Below are 24,398 nucleotides of genomic sequence, written 5' to 3' on the forward strand. Positions count from 1 at the left end.
AGGCTACACATACTCCTCCACCTAGTCATTTGAGGGTGTAGCATGCTGTTGAAGTCTAGAGAAAACTCATACACACTTGAGAAGACATCCAAGGCACCAAAGTGCTTAAAGTGATCATCCAAGGCGATTAAGCACAAGATTATATAGTGTTTAGTACTTATAGGTCTAGAGTGAGTTGTAGCTAGGTGCTGCAGCTTGAAGAAGGGATCAAGGAGTGATCCTAACTTGTATCGAGAGGTACGCCGATACCTTAGAGTCTTAGTGACTCGCCGACATCTTGGGCCTTAGTGGCTCAAACTTGTTGACCCTTCGACTTAGTGTGGAGCGACTGCAAGACACTTGTACGAGGATGCAGAGACTCTTGCCTTGGTGGCTCAAGCTCCAAAGTGATCACGATGGCAAGTGGTCGAAAGAGAGGTTGGTGGTGAGACATTGCCTTGGTGGTTTGGTGGCTCATCCGATTTGAGATCTTGCCTTGGTGGCTCAAGAGTCATGACCGAGTGCTCCAACATGGACTAGAGGTGACGTTTATGCCATCGACACTACGAGATAAAAAATCACTTGTACCGAGTTTGCTCTCTCTACCCTATTCACATTTTCGTATTTACACACTTGCAATTTATCTTACTAGAGTAGGTTACAATCCTTTTGAGCGGTAGAGTAGACATACTAGATAAATCTAGAGCACATTTAGATAGAAATTGAGATATGTTTATCTTGTGAAGTTTTTGAAGCTATTTTGGTTTAGGTTTCTAAGTGTCCTAATTCACACCCCTCTTAGGATGTCACCGTTCCTCACAATTGGTATCAAAACCTCATGCTCTTGATAGGCTTAACATCCTAGAGTTGTGACGTTCAGGGTTAGGATGGATATCTATAGTGCTCCACTTTTCGATGACACAAAAATCTCCTGTTGGAAAATTCTAATTATTTGTTATTTGCAAACTAAAGATTTAGATGTTTGGAGGGTCAGCGACGAAGGAATGAGACTTTGCACCACCAACAAGGAGATGCAATTAGATGTATTGGCGAAGAGTATTCTTTTATCATCTTTAAATGTTAATGTATTTAATTGTGTTTATTCTCTCACCAATGCACATGATATTTAGAATAGTCTCATTGAAATACATGAAGGCACAAATGATGTGTGTAATGAGAAATATCATGCGCTTGTTACTAATCTCAATAATATCAAATAATTTATCCATGAAAGTGCTAATGACATATACTCACGTTTAAATATTCTTGTCAATGAGATCAATGAGCTAGATTTGACACAAATTGAAGATGCTCATATGGTGAGAATACTTTAAGCTCTTCTTCTGAAATACAAGTTGATTATCTCCATCATCTACAACAATCACGATATGAGCAAGATGACTCCAAGCTAAGTTTCAGGAAACATCATCGCCTATGAGATGACCATGCACATAGGGGTTGAAGTTTCTACCTCATCCGACGCCAAGAACCTTACCCTCATAAGCAAGCAAGCTCAATGCAACACATGAAGGCAAGAATGAGGACACAAGAGCAAGAGTCAAGCTCAAGCGAAGATGATGGTGATCAAGATGAAGAAAGCTATGAAGAGGATGATCAAAACACATCAAGCGATAAAGAAATTGATCCCAAGATGATCAAGCTAATGTTACAAGTAGAGAAGAACATCAAGAGGACCAATACAAAGATTGATCATTCAATCTTCTTAAAATACTTGATCAAAATAATTGATCATATCAAGAAAGAGAAGAAGGCCAAGAACAAGATGAAGAAGCAAAGCATTCGCAAGTATAGGAAGATGGGTGAGTGACGGTGAAGAATTGAGTTCAAGTGATGAAAGCCTCACCATCCTCCCCTCTAAGAGAAGCTTTTCCTTAAGGTCGTCATCGTGCAAGTTATCATCGCGCAAGTCATCTCACAAGTGCCTTATAGCCAAAGATATGGATAGAGATGTAAGTGATAATGAATCCGATGAGAATTCTCCCTCCTATGATGAAATCCTTCATTTTATCAATAAGCAACAAATAACCCTTAAGAAACAATCTAAAGAACTTAAGAAATTCAATGCTCTTAATGACATTCTTGCTATATTTGTTTCTAATTATGAGCAATTATTGAGCAAATTAAATTTGCTAAAGAAGAAGCATGAAGAGCTTAAGGCAAAATTTGAGTGTATTGAATCTCAACCTAAGATTTCTTTGATGCAATCTACCTCTCTATTTAATTTCAATCCAAAGTAGATGCTTGCAAATCTTGTAATGCTTTAATTGATTTATCTAGATCACCCTTTTGCAATGACATATGTGTTAATAATGTTGTTGTAGAAACATCTGATGATCTCATGGCACAAGAAAATGATGAGCTCAAGCAAGAAGTATAAAAGCTCAATAAAGACTTAGTAAGATTAAAGTACAAGAACCATATTCAACCTCCTCAAGATAACCATGCTACCATGGTGAAGAAGTTTACGGAGGGGTCCACTATGACATGCTTTAAATGTCATCAAAAAGTCCATAAGTCCTTCCAATGCAAGCAAGCTAAGAAGGAGATCGAGAAGAAGAAAAAGATCATGGACCTCTCCAACAAAACCTCCAATATATACACCAAACTCAACTACAAGATCAAGACTAAGAGCAACCACTACAATCTTAAGAAGAAGAACAATGGCAAAATGGTTGCACAAATAGTTAGGAGAAAGGACCGGGGGTGGAACCGACCTATTTGGGTGCCTAAAAAAGTCATCACCAATATGAAGGGGCCCCAATCGGTTTGGGTTCCAAAGAAGACTTGAAGCAACGATGAGGCTATGGGGATTTGGAGACTTAACTCACAAGATGAAGTGAAAATTCAATCGAAGAAGCCAGATACACAAGATTGAGCGTATTGATAAAGATCATGATCATCATATACCCAAATCCCTATCCAAAGGTAAAAAGGTAATGGATCTAGATGCATAATCTTTCAACTATTGTAGCTCATTTGTCTTATCTAGATGTGTATATATTACTATATTCCTATAAGTGGTATTCATAAGTGGGTCTCATTATATGTATGCACACATAAATGGAGAGTTTAGATTATATCATGTGAGTTTCATGAATTATAATCCTTATTTGTCTTTTTCAATTGATATCAATGCCTCATATACTTACAATTGGTATATCTTTTCAATTGATGTCATTTCATTGGATCATGATTTATGAAGCTCTCTTCCATGTGCTCTAACGCTTTTCCTTGAGTTCAATATATGTTTGTAGCCCTTTTTGAGATTGTTGACAAAGGGGGAAAAGTTTGATGACCAAAGAAAGAATCAAGATACAAGATGTCTAGGAATGCTGAAGTTGACAAAGGGGAGAAGAAGATATAAGAAGCAACATGAGGCACCTAGGTTGACAAAGGGGGAGAAGTTCTTGCATGGGTCAATAAAGTGAGATAGTGACAATGGAGAAAGGGAGATCCACCACAAAGGGGGACTAAATGGTAAAAACATGCATCTAAGCAATATGGTAAGGCTTTGTGCACTTTACGACTAGTATTATTTATTATTTGCCACTTGTTTTGGTTGTGTTGTCATCAATCAACAAAAAGGGGGAGATTGTAGCGAAAATGGCCCTATTAGACCATGATTGTGGTTTTGGTGATTAATGGCAACATAATTATTGTGACTAACATGTTTATCAAGAATATATGTTAGTAGGTCTCGTGGATGCAATACTTCAAGAAGTTACCGCAGCCGGGACAAAGATTGACTGAATTGGAGAAGTCCCAAGAGAATTGACCTCACCGGATGGTCCGGTGTTTAGGGGTTGAATTCATTGGAGTATTTTTGTCCAGAGGCAAAGTGAAGGCTGATGACTTCACCAGATGGTCTGGTGCTTTGTGTGTTAAACTCACCGGAGTATTTCTGACAAAGGGGGAGAAGTTTGAGGATCTCACCGGATAGTCCGGTGATCTGCACTGGGTAACACCGGAGTATTTTCTACAGAGAAGAATACAAGTGCAGAAGACTGAAGATCAACCCACTAGATGGTCCGGTGCTTGGTTTATGCACACCGAATTATAGCAACAGAGCATTTCTTGTAGAGGTGATTGCAAGTATTGAAGAATGAATAACAACCCACCGTAAGGTCTGGTGCTCTGAGGATGAATGCACTAGATCATTCAGGCTGAGAACTCTGATCTGGCCCTAGCCAGAAATAGTACTAACCGAGGCAGGGGAAGCAATCCTCCTTCACGAGATGCATCGGACTCAGAGATGCGTAATCCTAGGAACAAGCCTTCTCGGGATGACAATCAGGCAAATAATCACCGATCAAAGGTCATTTGATCAATAACTTACGTCAGGTCATCAACGACTGATGAAGACACCCGGGGGCTTCTAAGAAGGCTTCTTCTACCCCTCATCAGAGACGTCCCAACATCGATCAAATCGGGACCAATTTCCGATCACCATGCTAAAGACTCTCGAGGGTGCTGGAACCAAGCAAGACACCATCAACGAATGCCTGACCTTCTCTCCAAATCTATAAAATGTAAGCTGGTCATTAAGGTTCCACCCTAGGACGATCGAGAAATACAATAGATGCACAAATCTCATTGAGTTTCTCTAGATCTATACCTTGACCATCCAAGTAGCTAGTGGGAATGAAAAGGTAATGGCGAATTACCTCCCTACAACCTTTGAAGGGATAGCCTGCTCATGGTTGACAAATCTATTGCCAGAGACAATCTACTCATGGGAGCAACTCTGCGATGTGTTCTGAGCTAACTTCCAGGGTACGTATGTTCGCCCTGGCACGAAAACAATCTTCACTATTGCAAGCAGATGGGGAATGAAACATTGCATGAGTTCATTTGACGCTTTAGCAACACCCAGAACACCATCCCCAAGATCAGAGACTACGGCGTCATCTAGTCATTCACTCAAGGAGTTAAGAGCTGGTGTTGTGTTAATACATCACCAGAAAAGAGCCCGAAACAGTTAATGAGCTCATGCAGATCATCGATAAGTCTGCCAGGGTTGAGAATGTGCTCCTCTACATTAAGCAAAAAACTCAGGGCATCAATCGTCCCCAACCCAGGCTCAGCGGCAATAAGGTCCAGAGCAAGTGCCAGAAGAACACCAAGGGAGGAAAGGACAAGAAGGCTAAATATGACGAAGTTTTTGCAGATATGGCCGATGTTCATCCCAACCAGTGCTCCAATCCTTCATGAGGCAAAAGGTTTACACCAGGATTCAGAGAACGAAACAGAAAGCCCTGGTGCAATTTCCACAAAACTGAGAATCACAACATCTATGAGTGTCGCCTTTGGAAAAGTTGGTCAAAGCGAAAGTTGAAAAAGTGGCCAAGGGAAAGAAGGTCAAGGTTGCGACCCAAAATAGGGACTCCGACTTGAATTGGCAGTGACGATGAAACATACATGATGTCTTTCCAGCTAGGCAAAAGTACAATCGACCACATGTTCGATGGTTCCACATTCTATGAGTTTAAGCGGCAGTACAAAACAGTGACACAAGAAGTTCTAGCCACTATTCATAAGGGTCGTCAAGCCAAGAAGATTGTCCTGATAACTTCGTACGACCAGGTCACTTCCTGATAGTGGTCGAGCCTACAATAACTAATTGTAAAGTTACCCGAGTCCTTATCGACGGAGGGAGTTCCCTGAACATCCTCTTTGCTAACGCACTCGGAGGAATTCATATATCCTGGTCTATGACCAAGTCGGTTACTCAAGCCTTCCACGATATAGTACCTGGGTCTTTGGTCACTTTCATCGGCCAGATATCGCTACTCGTTACCTTAGAGAAGCATGGCAATGTCCTAACAGAAAGAAAAAAATCATGTTTGACATGGTCGATTTTGAGACAACATACAATACCATGTTAGGAAGACCTACTCTTGCCAAATTTATGGTAGCCACGCACTATCAGTGCGTTAAGATCCCTAGACCCAAAGAAGTCATTTATGGTAGCCGCCCACTATCAGTTGCTTGCTGGGATGATCTCTATCCTCAAATAATTTATACCATGTAATTAAAAATTTATCCTAGGAAGATAACGTTTAGTACCAAATGTCGAGGATAGTTTCTACCATGATCCTTACTACATAACAATTGCATTTGATGATTTTTGAGTGAAAGCCAGTTACATGTTTTGTCTGATGAATTATCTCCAGATCATTATTTCTATCCTGATCCTGTACTACATAACAATTGCATTTGATGATTTTTAAGTGAAACCAGTTACGTGTTTTCTCTAATGAATTATCTCCAAATCATCATTTAGAGTTTTCCAAACCAATTTATTTTGCCAACGTATTTTGTTGTTGTATTTGGTTTTATTATTGGCTTGAATGTATATTTTACTAAATGCCTAAATATATTTGTTTCGGCTTCGTATTGTGAACTAAATGGTTGATTGATTGGCTTGACTGGCGCCCACGGCAACACGCCTAACATGTGGTTTGCTTTATATTTTGTATCAGTTACAACACATAGCTGCATGATATGGAATTTGCACTTCTTGTTGCCCTATAAGCTGGGATGTGAATTGGAGATATTCTTTGAATTGGACAATATGACAGTGATCAAGCCTGGGTTATGCTATCTTGGTGATTATTATTGCTTTCACACTCAAATTGCTAAGGTAACTAAAATATGATATGTGAATCTGAAGTTCAATAGGATTAACTGATTGGCAACGTTTACCATTGCAAACGGATCATTTGGAAAAAAGAACATATATACATGAATGGTAAACGGATCATTATGAAAAAAGAACATATATATGCATGTTTTATAATAAGCCGAAGGATCAAAGTATAAGATAATTATATTTTTGGCTTTCAGTGAAGAGAAGCATATAAAGTTACTTGAATTAATCCTTCAAATTGTTGGGTGACATTGCTGAAATAGATATACACTAATGTACTCTCATATAATTTGTTGTACAATGTGAATTTATTGATTGAGTCCTCGTTTTTCAGCTAAGCTTTCTGGTCACTTTTTTGGCCAACCATGTTCAGCTAAGTGAACAATGCAGTGCACACGACGAATGTTCACTGAGAAGTTTTATAAACAAAAAGATAATGCACCAGCCGGGAATCGAACCCGGGTCTGTACCGTGGCAGGGTACTATTCTACCACTAGACCACTGGTGCTGTTGCGACGGGTTGATTATAAATGAAGTCATTAACCCTATTCGATAGTTCTAGCCGCGTGACTGCACTTCCATTTGATTCTCGGATTGAACCCATTTTTGACAACTTCTGGATTACAGTATTCATTCATGTCCATTCCAGCTACACAAGAAAAATTGTAAGAACATGTTGTCATGTGGTAAGAAAACCGAAGCCTCTTTAGCTTGCATTATCAATAATCTGGCACAAGGCAAGAGGCCATACATATACAACTTTGCTGAGTGATTCTGATCGAACTTGGGGACAAAAATATCATTGTAGTACTTATTACCTCAACCCGGGGCTGGAAAATAATACATCAACTTATCTGAAAAGAAATACAAGGTACAGAAAGACCTTGTTAGACAGATTTTGAGGCGCAGCTCATCTCAATTCGTCGTGGAACGCTCTGGGGCACAATTGCACAACAACTGTATCCTGGCGCTGCATCTTTCTGTCAGCTGAGCAAGTATTCTTCTGTATAGAAGTACATTGACTTCAAGAAAAATACATGGGACTTGAAGAAATTCCCGGACTATTTCCTCCTTTTCTCGTTGAATCTTTCGAAAAATGACTTTGAAGCTTCATATGTGGACCAGCAGATCGCAGCTGCGGGTGCATGGAACAGCATCCTTGGCTTCCATCCCCTCATGAGCCCAGCATATCCATCACGATTTATGATTGTTTTAAACACATCTCTTATAGAGCTACTTGAGAAGCGCTCACAGCCGCACACACCCTGACCACCAAAGTGAGTGTTACTATCTTGAAACTGAAAGCAAGTCGATAGTATTCACAAAGAGAAAAATAAATTTTGCAGAAATAATCCACAGTAAAATTGAATATATGTGACAAAAGAAAAAACAGAATGATGATGACAGGGGCAGTATTTCCATGAAACAGATAAGCAACTTTTAACTGACCCACAAACAAGAAGGGTTTAAGGGCACCGTTGAGAATTTTTCATGTTGATTTCATACCCAAACCAAAAGAGATTTCGTGGTGCACCTAATTGTGCGTTTGCACTAGATACCTCCCCAGAAGAATATGCAATATAGGTGAATAAGTAATTAAATGCTCTTGTACAGTATGATTTACAGTATACAATTCAAGAATTAAACAGCGTGCAGTGAACAAAATAATTGAGCAAGGCCCCAGTGGTCCATATGTTCCAGGAAAAGTTTTTGAGGCAGATGTTTTCATGTTTCTTTCATGTGTATCCACTTGTATTTCTCTCTTTTCATAGTGTTCAGGCTGATTGAATTAGTGCAGATTATGAGAGCTCATGAGGGAGAAACACAGATGGACATGTACAAACCTTTGTTTAGCATGAATGGATAGCTTATTTTTGGTTGTAACAGAGTTAGACAGTCATAAGATTAAAAATTCTTGAAACACATATTGCAACCAAGTCCAACAATAACTTGAACTACAGCCAATATGACAACTAAACAACAAATCAACATACCTCACCAGTGCGCAAACAACCAAGGGAGTGGGGTAGGCAAAGAACATACAATTGGTGGAGATTGTAATCTAGATTTCCAATTGGCTCCTCACGTGAAGTATAAACGCTATATGTGATAATACGGATAGTCAAATGTATCTGAAGGAAAATCAATTTAGCTTTGATGGTCCAAAGTAAGTTTGAACGACAAAGTTGTTGATGTGTAATCAATGGTTTATAAATTTCCACTCACAATTTTCAGCAAAAATTGCAGGCCAGCTATTGAGTACTGCTATATCATCGTAATCAATATACAGCGTCAAACAATTATACCTATTGTGTTAACATTCACTTATTTTGTTTTTTCCTAGCCAAAAGTGCCACTACACAAAACTAATTCTTCCATGGACATCTGGCACGCCTAACAGCCTAACTTAAAATACAAAAGTTCACAAGAAAATAATCCATAGGTTTAAAGGATCCAGACATAGTTGTGGCTAATTTTAACATATGCTACGTCCACAGCAGTCCTTAGATCCAAATGGGTCTTTGACATTTGTAGTTTCAATAGGATTTCTTATAATTTGAATCTGTTATATTGGCATAGGAATATATAGCTCAGGAGTTTGCTAGATGCTTCAAAGTTATATTGGAGTTCACTACAGTTTTACTGTCCAGTGGCTAGTTTAGCACGGCCAAAAATGTGGTCACTATGTAAATAGGCTTCCACACTAGTGCTAAGGAGCACCCTTAGAACAGTAATCACCAGTAACAGATCAAAGGAACCCAAAAAGGTTCAAACTTCACTGCACAAATTGTCTCCAATAATCTTGGAGATGAATAGGACAACTAGATGGCATAAAAGATCCCTCCTTTAGCTGGTCAAGACATCCGAATCCATTCAAATCACTTCCAATATTATTGCACAGCATTAAAGATCACGCCTTTAGTCAGAACGCAAATCCAAGTGCATAGGATCCTCACCTGGCACTGCAGCTGCGTCTTGACCACATCGAGCGGCGTGGTGATCGCTGCTGCGAGCGCGCCAGCTGCGGCCCCAGCAGTGGCATGAACAGCGAGCGACTCCTCGTCGGCGGCCATGTCCCCGAGCATCCGCTTCGCCGCCTCGTAGGCGGCGAAGTGGACTGCGGTGTAGGGTGCGTTCATCACCACGGTGGTCCGGTAGGACACGAAGAACGCCCCGGTCCCCTCGTCGCGCAGCACGGTGCGGACGCAGTGCCCGACGCCCGTGTACGGGCTGCTGGTGAGCTGCAGCCGCTGCTTGACTGTGTCCATCGGGGTGAAGACCGCGTCGCTGGCGACGGTGGCTAGCACCCCGGAGGCCGCGTGCGCCGCGGGGTTGTTGGGGCCGAGGCGGTCGGTAAGCGCCGACTTGGCGAACTCGTAGACGGAGAAGTAGACGGCGTGGGCGGGGCCGGCGCCGAGCGCCATGGCCGGGAGCCCCCGGTAGAGCGCCAGGGCGCCGCCCTCGCCGGCCATGGCGTTGCGCAGGGTCGCCCTCAGCGACACGGCCGGGCGGCACGGCGGCGCGGTGGCCTGCATGTGGGTCTTGAGGGTGTCGACGGGGAACATCGCCGTGTGCTCGACGACGCCGGCGACGGAGCCGGCGAGCATGTACTGCCAGAAGCGGAGGCCGTCGTGGGTGGCCGCAGCGGCGGGGGCGCTAAGCACCGGCTTGGGCGGGCCCTGGGATGGCTCCTCGGCGGCGGCGGGCAGGAGGCGGTCGGGGGTGCGGTAGTCGGCAGCCATGGGGAGCGGCTGCGCTAGGGTTAGGGTTTCGAGCGGGTAGGAGGAGTAGCAGGGGGAGGAGACGAGAAGGCGGCGGAGGAGGAAATAAAGAGGGGGAGAGATTTGGAGAAGAGGATGCCGCCATTCAGGAGGAGGGGAGGAGGAAGAGGAGGCGGTGGTCAAATCGACGCATCCTGCTCGGCTCGTGTCGCAGACTCGCAGTTTCTTGTCCATTTTTTTTTATCCTTTTGTGCGGTTTTTGGGTCCCCGAAAGGGGCATCGCCCCCTTCTCTTTTGCTATCAGATTTGCTTGTTATTTTTATGTTTCTGGATGGATCGATTTGATTTGATTTGATTTGATTTTCTGTGTATAGGCCGGATTAAGATTCCAGTTTCTTTGATTATTAAAAATCATTTGGTTTAAGGAGAAAAAGTTGCCTTTTGTTTCCAGTTCAGAGATCTAGTCATGGTCTAATTCTGATTTGCAAACGGTGACCAATTGTTTAGGGAAATTTGTCTTTTAGGACAATAGGGCGCTTTTGACCTGACTAACCACGTTTTTGGAAATTGAAGCCCATTCCTGAGTCTGCAGGGTCCCAGAGGGTGTGCAGGTCAACTGTACCAAATCAGCAGGGGGTTAGCTAATCATATATGCCACAAATTTGATGGCTTGGTGCTTTGGTTATTGGGATGATCTGATCTGCTAGATTGAAGAAGAAAAAAAAAAAGAGAACAGATCAGTGGTACAGCGTGCTGGTAGCAACTTTTTTTTTTTTTGGGGTAGGGTGCTGATAGCAACTTGGTAATGCATTGGGAGGTGAGACTTATCGGATGTTCTGCACGAACTAGGGAGAAAAATATAGCGTAGTAGCGTACTGGTAGGTAGTACACGCAATAGCCACTCTCCAGGAGAAAAAAAAACAGGGGAGAAAAACAATAAGAGAGAAAGCATATGCCGTTATCTGCAAAGCCTACAAGACTATCTCTAATTATATTCGCTTCATTTCGTTCTCTTCTCAATTTAATTACGTGTTCTCATTCTTTTTAATTTTTTTTATTTCCAACAACTTCCTTTTGAGTAAAATTACGAAGAAAAAAGAGAGAGAATCATATCTTGAAGAGAATGATCCTAAGAATCTCGTTGTGAAGGAAACCGTGAAGAGAAATCATTAGAGTGCTAAAAGGAAAAAAATTCCTTCACGACGATATCACCTGAAGGGAAGTTGTTGAGGCTAGTCTAAGAGCCGCCCGATTCAGAATACGCAGAGATGTAACGCAGCAAACACTGGAGCAGTCTGATTTCAGACTATGAGTCCTCCCCAGTTCTTGCGAGTTTGCAACTCTTTAGCCATGCTGGTAACTTGTTCAAATGTGCAACCAGAAGCGTCAGGAGTAGAACATCTGGCAACACAACCGTTATAACCTAGATTCGTGGTCTAGACGTCATCAGGGGTCAGGTTTGCTTTCTTCCTTCTTTTTTGGCGCGGGTGGCAACATATCATTGTGTTATACCTCGGTAGATTCTAACAGCATAGGCTGGCTTGTAACTGCACTGCATTGCTGCATTTCAACAATAGATCAGTTCTTTCCAAAAAATGAAGGCCTGAATAGAATTCAGAATTGATCTGCCAAGGGTAAAACAAAACAGAACAGACAAGAGAATGAGTTACCATCAAAATTGCACCAAAACCATTAAAAAGGAATCTGTAAACTTCCAAGCGAGAAGATCTCATTTCCACTACACCATCACATCAGAATGGTGTCATCTGCACCAGCGTCCAAAGCAGCGCATAGCACAATTACGCAACAGCAGTTCTGCCCAATGAAGCTATCTTGTGAGGTTCATATTCTGAAAACGACCAATGCACAAAGATCATACGAGAGTAGAAAAAACATATCTATCTATGCCAAATAAAGGGAGCTCCAAATTTTGACAGACAACAATAGATAATAAAGCAGCGATATAAACATTTAAAAGATTCCTTCTTGCACTAGCTCACAAAAAATAATTTACATCACTTTCTGAACTAAAGGAATGGCAAGAAATGAAGCAAAATTATCATCCTTCTGTATAATAATTTGTTCCTCTACTCACAATAAATTCACATCACACTACATTCACTACGTCTGAGAAAGAGTGATTCTTCTGCCTTCCGCCCGCTGATTTCTAGCCTTCAGAAATTTTATCTGCGGAAAGTTGTGGCCAATGCCAAAAGTCTTGTGGCTTCCACACGTTATAATGGAACAAAATAATAGCCATCCATTGGAGGTCTCAACCTTATCTTCCCTCTTGCCCACGCGAAGAGCACAAGCATCCAGTTGTACACAACTATGGCAAACTTACTGTTACGGATTTGTGTCCTACAAGTTCCTTTGGACAGAGAGATCGTATGATGCTAATTGTAAGGTCATCTTTATGCAAGAGTTCCCAAGAATGCTGAGAAACCTTCATGAAAAAACATGCAGAAACATTCTTTTTCACGGTTCCAAACCCAATCAATCATTTGCCCAACAACTTGTACACCTAGGGATGGAAACGGATCGGATACGCATGGAATCGAATTCGGATAATACGATTTACCACATTTTAATCCGAATACGAATACGGATCCGGATATCTCTGAATACGAATACGAATCGGATAGTTCGAATACGAATCCGCATTCGGATATCTACTCGATCTTCGAAATTTAGGTTGGAAATTTAAATTTTTGAAAACATTTGACTGAAATTTGATAAAATTCGAATGAAATTTGTTCTACTTTGATTGGGCCGGAATTTTACAAATTTTGTTCAAAATTCATGTTGGAAATTTAAATTTTTGATCAAATTTAACTAAAATTTGATGAAATTTGATTGAAATTGTTCCAATTTGATTGGGTTGGAATTTCGTTCATATCTGAAATTTCTAAAACTTTAGTAAAATTTGGTTCCCTAGTTGGCGGATACGGATACGAATCGGATATATCTCGAATTCGGATATCCACATTTGAATCCGAATCTCGAAAACGAATTCGGATATATCCATTTTAGTATCCATTTCAGAAACGAATACGGATACGGATATCCATATTCGTATTTTAACGGATACGGAATCAGATAATTCGGATTTCCTGCCATCCATTTCCACCCCTATGTACACCTAGGCATTTACTATCTCAGCCCTCTAAAGTGCCTCGAGACTTGTGCAACAGCATGTACAATTTTCTGAAGAAGGGATGGTAGTGTGGATTTTGAAAGTTTACATCAATCTCAAGCCACATTTGATGGTGACGATAGTACATGTGTGAAATGATAACATTTTAGCGGGAACTGTTGTTGCATGGCATACGAGTTAAAGCACAATGAAGATCACATCTAGGTTTCAGAGCAGTCGGACAATTAACATAAGTACATAACACTTTCCATTTCATGTTAATAAATAGTGGAACAGTAACTATTGGGCACATGAACCCCCCCCCCCACCCCCAAAAAAACGAAAAAGGGGAAACTAATCACCGGTATATGGACCTGCTGAATCTAATTGCTCACTGGCTCATTTCTACTTCCCAGTGATAGTTCAATCAGATATTGCACAAAACTAAGACACATGACTCATCGACGGTACCTGACATTTTTCCACAGATGAAAGACTTATCCTACCTTCCAGTCCATAAATGTATATTAACTGTATGGCTGCCAGTAAAGTTTATTGGATGCCAACTTTTATTTTGTTTAGAAGGGCATATGGACCTTGACCATCTCTGTTGTAAATTATGCGGCTTCTTCTTGAAGGAACAAACATGCTCTGCACAGATGGATAAACAAGCCATAAGGATACATTTGATGACAATTGAAACATGTTACCAAAGTAAAGCAACTCTAGAGTTTTTCAACAGGGACCTCTGTAAAGCCGAGCGGAGTCAACATCGACCAAGCCAAGGGAATCGAAGTTGATGAAGCCCTGCGAAGTATTCGGTGAAGCTCGCCGCGGTTGGAGGCGTCACACCCCCTGGTGTACTTGGCTCTTTCGGGAGTACTTGATGAAGCATGCCGGAATCAAGGATGAGCTAAAGCCCTTGATGAAGTCTAAGGAGAGTCGTGGAGACAAGACTTGACGAAGTCAAAGATGAAGAGTGGCAACGGTGCTTAGCGAAGCCGAGTGCTTGCTCCCTTGTCGACGAGGCTTAGCGTAGTCGAAGGAGAGCCACAACAATGAGCCCCGGAGCCGTACTCCCTCAGGCCTACTCCGGTATTGGTGAGTTCTGGCATGGTCAGCGTTGAGCTGAATTTTTTGTCGAGGTTGGTGCCAACTAAAAGCTTTCGAAGCAGAGCTGAAGTGTTTGTTGAGATCAAAGTAGAGCCGAAGCCTTCTTTGAAGTCGAAGTTGAGCCAAAGCCTTTGACGAAGAGGAGGTCAAGCCAAAGCCGTCGACAAAGTGAAGTCAAAGTTGAAGCTTTTGACAAAGCAGAGTCGACTTTTGGTAGTGAGGTTCGACGAAGGTGTAGGCGGAGGACAGCCACGACACCTAGCGACGTTGAAGGAGTTGCACTCCTGTAGAAGGCCCTTGTTCAACAACGGTGGTTAAATTCAAACAATGTTATAGCGTTGGTCACTAAACCCAATATTACCTCATAGTCCCTCTTTAACTAGTGCCATAGGATATACTGAGAACCTCCATCAATGTTTAATGAAGCATGACATGGTTGAGGTCATCAATGCCTAGGACGTCATACTCTGTGGTCGCCGAAGCTGGGCGGAGCTGAGGTCGACGAAGATGAGGGAGACGTACTCCCTCAGGCGTGCTCTAGTTGCGATGACAAAGTCAATTACCTCGTACTCCCTATTGCATGCTCTGGAGACGACAAAGCTTGGTGAAGCTGAAGTCGATGAAGTGAGGGAGACATACTCCCTCCGATGCGCTTTTGAAGTGACAATGTGAAGCCAAAGTTGTCAGAGAACTAGCCGCACACTTCTCATGCCTCAGGCGTGATAGGATCGGAGGTTGATGAAGCACCCCCTCGGGTATGTTGAAGCGTTGAAGGGGGCACAGTGTGGCTGAAGCCGATGAAAGTGTGGTAGGGCTGAAAGGATCGAATGGCCCAAGAGGGGGGGTGAATTGGATTATTAAAAAATTTTGCTCCTACTAAATTCTAAAATAAGTAGCAAACTTAGCCTAGATGAATTGAAATACGACTACACGATCAAACTAGACGAAAGCATGAAAAAAAGTAAGCTAGAACACAAAGTAAATACAAAAAGTAAAGCTTGTAAGTAAGTAAAATGCTCAAATGTAAATACGGGAAAGTAAGAAGATAGACAAACGAACACCAATTTTTTCCCAATGTATCGAGGAGTTGGCACTCCCTCCTAATCCTCGTTGAAGCATCTACAAAGGATATCGCTCTCCTTTAAGTCACGAAGTCTCAAGTGCTCACTCATGATTGTCATTTCTCCATCTCCGGATTGACAAACATCAAATCAAGCACATAGCTCTTCCCGAGGCTCCCACAAGAACTTCAAGAGCTCACCGAGACACCTCCAATCACCAAAGGCCGGCTAGATGTTGCCAACCACCAATTGTAACAAGCCAACAGCTTCACTTGATCAAGATCAAGCCTAAACTACAGCTAGATGCACAATTGCTACTCTCCAAACACTAAAGATGTCCTTAACCTTTAATTAAGAACTTTGGAATTCAATCAAGTGCACTCTCTTGCTTTTGGTGACACACACAGTATATGAGCTCTTTTGGGTTGCAAGAAAACCAACTAAAACCAAGTGATGGGGGTATTTATAGGCTAGATATCCAAATTTAGCCATTACCTAACAACCCACTTTTTCTATTAGCACTAGATGATTTGGTGAGTATCTCCTCGCAATCACCGGACAATTCAGTGAGTATAACTTTCAAAACCACATTGTGTCAGCTGTCATTAGCCATTACTGCTGATAATAGTCTGGTGTAGGCATCTAGTCAGCACGTCTTTAACACCAAACCATCCGATCAGTTAACCTCCAATTTTCAAATAGCTGCAACCTTCTCTGCAAAATTGCTTTGGTGCTTGTTTTGTCCATCACCAAACCATCCGGTAAACTCAGCAATTTTAAATTATCCGAAGCAATTTCTCTACAAAATTTAGTCAGGTGATTCCTCTTTGCCTTCACCGGACTATCCGATGAGTGTAGCTTCTTCTGGAACCAAAATTTTTCTCTGCAAGAAATGCTCCGATGCTCCCATCTTTCCAACACCGGATAATCCGTCTCAACTTCATTTTGTCCATCACCGGATCTTTTTCTGAGTGAAATTCCATTTGCAAACATTGGATTAACCGCTGATTCTAAACTAATCACCGGACACATGCACCAAACCTTTACACAGGAAAGTTGATCTGGTAGAACTTAAGATTGGATGATTCGTTGATAACAAAGGAAGGAGCACCGAACCATCTAGTGAGAAGAAAAACTCACTGCTGAACTAAAATCTCTTACTAAGTCCAAACTTTGAACAAATACACAACGAAAACACATGTTTGGACTAGTTTGAGTGAAATCCTTACCCTCTTAAACACTCATTTGCAAATAGTTGCCAAAGTGGCTATAGCATACATAATTTTTTAAAAGACAATAAGAACCAAATAAAAAGGAGGGAGAAAACTTAAGAAAATGTATGAGTCATATTGCCTATGAACTTAAAGATTAAGATTTTAAATTCGTTAGGGCATGACTCAATAGTTATTAAACACTCACGTCTATCTAATCACACTTATTAAGTTGTATGTTCATATCAAGAGCAAACAACAATCTCAAAGAGTAATATCCTCCTTTATGATCTCTCTACTGCCAGCAATGCATAACAAATGCATGAAAGTAAACATGAGTGCAAGCTATATGACATATGAATGCATAGCATAAAATAAATCTATCTTGTCATATTACTTCCCTTCTCAAGCTTCTTCATGGTGAATCCAACAGCATATTTTGAGTGAAACTAGGAGGCCAACTCAAGCAAAACCCATATTCACCACTACCTTAAGAAGATTAGACAAGTACCTATCATGAAATGCATCTATATGACAAGGCATCACATGATGTTTGAAACATCTGTCACATTTAACTCACTTTCACAATCTACAAAATGTGGCTTCATTTAAAAGTTTTGTAAAGATATCCACCAATTGATCTTTCAAGCTTATACTACTAAGATAAATATCATTTTTAGACACATGATCTCTAAGAAAGTGATGGCGAATTTCAATGTGCTTTGTGCGAGTGTTGTACGGGATTGTTTGTAATTTTTACGGCACTCTCGTTATCACAAAGGATTGGAACCTTCTCTAGACAAACACCAAAGTCTAACAAGGTTTACTTCATATAAAGGATTTGAGCACAACATGCTCTGGCGGCTATGTATTTCGCTTCCGCAGTGGACAAGGCTACAGAGTTTTACTTTTATAGAAGACCATGAGATTAGAGACCACCCAAGAAAGTAGCATCGTCCTGAAGTACTCTTACAATCCACACAACATCCAACAAAGTTCGAATCCAAGTATCCCAAGAGTAAGAAACTAGCATATTTGGGGCACCACAAGCCTATGCTAGGTGTATGTTTTAGGAATCTAAGGATCCTCTTAATCGCGCTAAGATGTGATTCCTAAGGATTAACTTGAAAGTGAGCGAACATGCATACACTAAATATAATATCGGGTCTAGATGCGGTAAGGTAAAGAAGTGACCCAATCATAGAACGATAAAGCTTTTGGTTAACCAGTTTGCTCATTTCATCCAAGTTGAGATGTCCATTAGTAGGCATGTGGGCCTTGATTGGATTGCAATCATCCATCTTGAACTTCTTAATGATGTCCCTCGTGTAATTTTCTTGATAGGTGAATGTCTCTTTCTCCAATTGTTTGATTTGAAATCTAAGAAAGTAGTTGAGCTCGCAATAATCGACATCTCGAACTCCCTAGACATCATGTCACTAATTTTCTTGTAAAACTCTTTATTAGTTAAACCAAATATTATATCATCAATATAAATTTGACATAAGAAAATCTCATTGCCAATGATTGACGGTGTATCAAGTAAAAGAGTACCATGTCTAACGGGCCCCGCCGAGGACTTAACGACTAGAGGTGTATATTTCCCAAAAACTGGTCGATCGTGCGACCAGGATATGGCTCCAGTGACTAGTATAATGCTTACACGACCAGTCTCCTTGCGCCATCGCATAAAACCGCGACCAGCCCCACTGGTCGCAGAGCCAGATTTGACACAACCTGTCCAAAGCACATTTATTGATATCCACTCAAGTGTTTTCCTTCCCCAGACACTAGCTCCAGTGGACGAAGTCGTGGACAACGTAGAGAGGCATTGTCCCATCTCGTAGCATTAAATGTTGTGGGGTGGAACGTTGTAGACCGGCACGACGGCACATGGCAGATGGGACATCATTAGCAGCCCGACTAGGCAAGTGGATGGGGACGGCGTAGAAGGGCATTGTCCCATCCCATAGCATTGAATCCTGCGGAGTGGGACTTTATAGGCTAGCACGACGGGGCATGGTGACAGGATATACAGAGCCTTCAGAGCAAGTGGGCACGCATTGTCCTCCATAATGATGGTTTGGGTTAGATATTAGGATGAGCAGTATTTTTCTGTTTAGACCCACATGTAAGTTCTCCTCCTCCCTACTATATAAAGGGATGAGGACCCTGTTTGTATAAGGGAGATCAAGTCTGGCAACCAACTAGAACATCATCTGTAATCAACTGAGATCCTCCATAAGAATATCATCTGTAATCAACTGAGATCCTCCATAAGAACATCATCTGTAAAGAGGTGAACATCTTTACATTGCCAGTCATATGTTATGTGCATCCACTATCAAGAATCCAATACTTTCCACTGACCTTGTAGTTCACCTACACACATGGAATCAAGCTTCTTGTTTAAGTACTAACCAAGTTTGGTATCTTTCATGTGCGACACAAGAGGTTTAGGCACCTAAAATTGCCTAGGAAGCTTGCACTTAGCTTGAGTTTCAATGAATATAGCTATGACTTTTCCACTTTTAAGCTTATGCAATAGGAAATGATGATCATTGAAGGTGAATTTGTATTTAGGAAGGAAAGTAGGAAGGGGTTTAGTAGGAATTGGACAATCCATTGTGTGATGGCCGGTGACCTCGTAATGTTGGTAATATGAACTAATTTTCTTGATGAAACATTTCTTGATCTTCGGTGACTTAGAGATGTTCTCTACCGGGTTGGGGAAGCATTCAAGGCATCTTTTGTTATAGTACATGTCATTCTTCATGAAGATTTTTTTGCGCTTGTACTCCCCATTAGTCAACTGGGCCACACACAAATTGAGATTTGTAATCTCATTTATGAGCTCTTACTCGCCTGTATGGCTAGTCTTAAAAGATGATATAGTATCATATGAAGAAGAGCATGAGATATCAAGAAGATCATCACAGGAAGTAGATGCATTGACCTTAACAACATCAATAGTAGGTAATTCATTCATGCTAGGGTCAATAGCATCATAAGCTAATTCAAGTTCTTTTAGTTTTGACATGGAACTTCTGGGTACCCAAGTTAAAGTTCAGATGTCTAGTGTTCACGATTCTTTTTAGGAATGTGATTTCAACTGAGAATTTTAATTTTTGACTAACTGGAGATAGAGTTGGAGAAATGTGTTTGCTTGTCTAATGATGTGTAGGTAATGGATGCAACTTGAAGGTCGACGGCAGGATGATCGGGATTAAGCGGGGTGCTTGGTGCTAGACAATCAAGGAGGCTGAGCGAAGTCAAGGGTAATCCTAGCTGCACATGTGAAGGTCAATCAAAGTATGGAAGATGGATGGAGATGGCGTATTGACAAAGTTAAGCGAAGGGGATGCTAGTGCAAATGACAAGGTGGCCCGAGGGATCAGGATCGGGAGAGACTTGTCGATGGTCAAGATCGCAAGACAGAGTAGACGCATCGACATTGAGATACTTGCTTGATGTGAAAGTAAGTGGTAGTGAATCACATTTTGAGAAGCATGCGAGGTGATTTTGAGGTTTGACCTCAAAACCATGGAAGGATGGAGTGCAACCATGGATGGATGGAGTGCACGTGATATCATCGTGAAGCTTACCTTGAGAAGAAACTAAGCTGTGAAGGCGCCACGGTCCTCCAATGGAGGGAGGAAAAATAGACCAAAATGCCCTCGGTGCTAGGTAAGAGTGTAATATAAGAAAGATATATTTAGGAATAAAGAAACTTGTCATCCAAGAAAGGTTCCAAGGTCTATAAATAGAGGGACAGAGCTGTTAAGAGAGGACGAGCCAACCACTTAAATTTGGATGGTAGAGTTTTAGAGGTGAGGAGAGAGGAGAGTTTAGCCTTTGTAATAGGTGAGAGCTTTTTTGTGAGAAAAATCTTTGTAATCCGTCTAAATAGGACTGACCTCTGCAAGCAATGTAATTTATATTCTCTTTTGTGATTGTGTTCATCTCCTTCTAGTTTCTTTCTCTTGGTTCCCTTGCTTTGTTGTAAGTTTTTGGTGTTTTGTTGTGATTTTTTTTGTTGGAAGCTGAAATTTTTCCACTTTATGAAGTCTTTTTTCTTATTGTTTGAGGCATAAAATAACATACAAATATATACAAATGGGTCTTGAATTCTCTTGCCTCTAGATCATAAATTTGGAGGATTTCTTTACCCTATGTTCTTGATTCTCTTTTGTGGTCTTTTCCAAATCCACGAAATCAAGGGTGAAATCCCGATCTTCTTGAAAAGATCTTTTGTGCAAAGATTCACCATGGACGTGCTAAGCTATGGCTAAAATTTCATTAGGTTTGGAATATGTTTGATTAGATTTCGAGTTTGGATTTAGAGTTCTTGTACTGCAGTTTTTCTTTTAGAACTGCTTAACCCGAAACTTTCGAATCATTTCAAATTTCCATCCCAAGACTCTTCTTCCGGTCTCAATCCAGAACCTCCGGGTTCATCTGTTTCCGCTTTGTTTTTTTGCATTTTGTATTATGCTTGGTTGTGATTTATTTTTGAGGTGCGTTGGGTGATAAAATAGAAGAAAACTATCCATTTCAAAAGAAATTATTGAGTCATCTATTCACCCCTCTAGTCGGCATTATCGGTCCTACAAAGGCAGTTACACTGTCAGTGCATCAATTAGGTTAGTCCTTGACATGAGAATTTATCAAAGATTATGTACAAATGCAAGAGCATCAGCACATGAAAAGGTCCATGTTATGCACAAAACAGATTGCTTATTAGTGCTTACTGGAAATTCAGCTGATGCAAACGAGCAGTGAAGTGTGCACTGCTGATGCTCAATAATAACGAATATAAGGAATGGAGTAACCGCTAAAGCAGTGTTATACATGAACGAATCACAAATGCGGGATTTTCTTTTTAAAAAAAAAAAAATAATTCAGACAAGTAAGAAAGGCCGAGCTAAACTCAATATAGATCCAGATAAAGCAGCATAGAATGTTTCTGAACATCTTCCGTTTAGCTTATGGAATGGCTAGGTCAAGCGAGTACCTCACAATTAAAACACACAGGCAGGTCAAAGTTGAGTATCATTTCATCGCACAGCTGCACACATGGAAAAAATAAAACTGTTGTTAATGGAACACCAAACCTTTTAAGGGAGTTCAATCAGTTCATTTTTGCAGTTATTATACGCCTGCTTATAATATTAGCTGTCCAAAATGTAGGAAACTACACTTGCAAATGACAATAACACGGAAAGAATAACTTATCAAAACCAACCTGGAACCAGAGTACTAAATCATTCAGAACCATCTTGTAAAATTTAAAACACAATATGGCCATTATTCCGAGACACACTCAAACATAAATAAGTATCATAAGTCCATAACATAACAAACAGTTGATAGCGCAATTAATACAACCGGATGGATTTCAAGATTTGCTGGTGCATTGTGCATACTTGCAGAGCCCTGCCCAGTAATTTTCAGCTTTCAACAAGCGAGCCGAGCAGGCCACAAGTTCACAAGTTTGTAGAGGCAGCTGCTCTGTTACCAAGATAAGCTTGATATGCTGATATAGTATAATGGTCAGCCCACATAACAAAGCGAAGCGACAGAATCACCGAATCACAGCACAGGTTCGGCAACGCGGCCAATTCTCAAACACAGGACGAGCATTTCGTCAAACACGAGAAGCTTGGCTCCGCAGAGCACGAGGCGGCTCCGAACCTACCGCTCGCATTTTGTCTTCGTTTCACCGTGCGTCTCACCTCCCAAAGAGAATTTTGCGCCAATCCCCATTCCCTTGGACACAAAGGAGTAACCAATTCACACCAGTGCTAGTGGTAGTCGAGCGGTGGCTAGTCAGTAGTCACGTACCCATCCTCGCTAAGGACGCCGTGGCGGTGCGTCGCCGTCGGCGCTGAGAGGGTGAAGCTGTAGAGCTCTCCGCCGCGCGCGACGGAGAACTCGCAGGAACCGCCGCCTCCGCCCCCGTCTCCCCTTGCACTGGCGAGGCCGACGCTGCACGCGGCAGCGAGGAGCAGCGGCGGCCTCAGGCGGAGTTTTGAAGCCGGCATTCGCATTCGCAGCGTAACCGATGAGTGTCCGCTTGTGGCGTGCGAGGATTACCGAGGAGCCGAGTCTGGATGCCTACTTCGCTCGCACACGGACACGGTTCGAGCTGGACCGTTTGTTGCGCACTTGCACAGCGGTCACGTGCCCGAGCCTCTATGCCTTCCTCAGCCGGCCGCGGCGGCAGTTGTCGCCTCCGTCTCCATCCGCCCTGCCCTCCGGCGTGGCCCGCACAGCTCACGTGGTGCTTGCTGCAGCAGCCTGTGTCGCAGCGAGGGGCCTCCCGCGCTTGGTTTCCTTCGGTTGGTTTGGGTCTTTTGGACTGCGAATTTGATGGCCGGGTCGAGCCCGCCGAAAGCCCCCACGGAAAGGAAAATTCTGTAGGACACATGGGTTATCCTGTTTATTTATATTAAGATAATATAAAGTAGATAAAAGAATTAACAAATAGATGATTATCAAATAAAAAAAGATAAACAACCGAGATATAGCATACGATATAAAGATCATGCAAAGATATATTTGCAAAAGTCTCACGGCCCCAGAGCCGTGACGTGAAACGGCTGACGACAAGCGTAGAACTTAGTAATCATCAGAGCGTATCACTTTCCGGTAAAGATTGCAGGGTAACGAGCATCAGTTTTGGAACTGATGCGTCGTGTCACACTTGTCACTCAATTACGCAAACGAAAATGCCACGACTGTTTGAATTACGTGGCACGATTATTTCAGTTCAAAACTTTGATTTGCCAAGTTCAGGGAAATGCACTTAAATTCTGGTATTTATTTTTCTCGGCAAAGACAAACTTTCTCTAAGACAATTTGGCAGCTAAGGTTACACAAAACCAAGAGAAGACCATTCATCCCGGCGACCCAAGCTTACCTCACGAGAACATGGCCACTTCAGCATGATTGGACGTGGACGCTTCGGCACGATCAACGGTGCACCCAGTGCTTCCTTCCCGCCACAGGAGCGACGATCTCGCGGGCAGCAGGGTGAGGCGGGGTCGAGCCGTGTTGCCCGCCGCCGCTGCCGTCGTCCTCGCCGTCGTCGCAGTACCCCTTGAGCATGTCCCCCTCCTCTCGGGTGAACCCGATGACGGACAGCATGGCGTCGGCGGCCCAGCAGCGTTGCTCGATGACGCGGATGGCGCGGCAGCACCCGGGACCCAGGTACGCCTTGCCGTTGACGACGAAGAGGATGATCTCCCCCGTGCACGACTTGATCTCCACCAGCGCCTCCCAGCACTGCTGCGACCCTTCCCCGTCCAGCAGCTCCGCCAGGCGGCCCCGAGGCGCCGCAGGGACAGGCGCGGGTGCGAACATCGCTAGGTGGGCACCGGCCACCGCGTTGGCGCCGGCGCGTAGGGCCAAGCAGAAGAGCACGGCCAGGGACAGGCGGGAGCAAGCCATGGAATGTGGTGGTGCCATGCTCTAAGAAGATGATAATGAGACACTGGAGCTAGC

The 24,398-nt window shown here is 42.4% G+C and overlaps 2 protein-coding genes and 1 non-coding gene across 4 annotated transcripts; all 3 read right to left on the reverse strand.

Moving 5' to 3' along the window:
- Window positions 1-7,086: 7,086 nt before the first annotated feature.
- Window positions 7,087-7,157, reverse strand: TRNAG-GCC (transfer RNA glycine (anticodon GCC)). The gene has a single exon. It is a non-coding gene; the product is annotated as a tRNA-Gly (tRNA).
- Window positions 7,158-7,333: 176 nt separating this feature from the next.
- LOC133916302 (uncharacterized) lies at window positions 7,334-10,625 on the reverse strand. Its single transcript, XM_062359921.1, has 2 exons — window positions 9,607-10,625; window positions 7,334-7,914 (listed from the first exon to the last, which is right to left on the reverse strand). The coding sequence occupies exons 1-2, from the start codon at window positions 10,603-10,605 to the stop codon at window positions 7,711-7,713; spliced, it is 1,203 nt and encodes a 400-aa protein (XP_062215905.1). The 5' UTR covers window positions 10,606-10,625; the 3' UTR covers window positions 7,334-7,710.
- Window positions 10,626-21,780: 11,155 nt separating this feature from the next.
- On the reverse strand, window positions 21,781-24,398 carry LOC133914368 (egg cell-secreted protein 1.3-like). 2 transcript variants are annotated; one of them, XM_062357484.1, is made up of 3 exons: window positions 23,815-24,398; window positions 22,737-23,309; window positions 21,781-21,960 (listed from the first exon to the last, which is right to left on the reverse strand). In XM_062357484.1, exon 1 carries the CDS (start codon window positions 24,360-24,362, stop codon window positions 23,868-23,870), a length of 495 nt encoding a protein of 164 aa, XP_062213468.1. In that variant the 5' UTR covers window positions 24,363-24,398; the 3' UTR covers window positions 21,781-21,960; window positions 22,737-23,309; window positions 23,815-23,867. The 2 variants fall into 2 exon arrangements, with proteins under 2 accessions (XP_062213468.1, XP_062213467.1); XM_062357483.1 differs by lacking the exon at window positions 21,781-21,960 and adding an exon at window positions 22,013-22,661.

Source organism: Phragmites australis, chromosome 4, assembly GCF_958298935.1.
Source record: "Phragmites australis chromosome 4, lpPhrAust1.1, whole genome shotgun sequence".
Lineage (NCBI taxonomy): Eukaryota > Viridiplantae > Streptophyta > Magnoliopsida > Poales > Poaceae > Phragmites > Phragmites australis.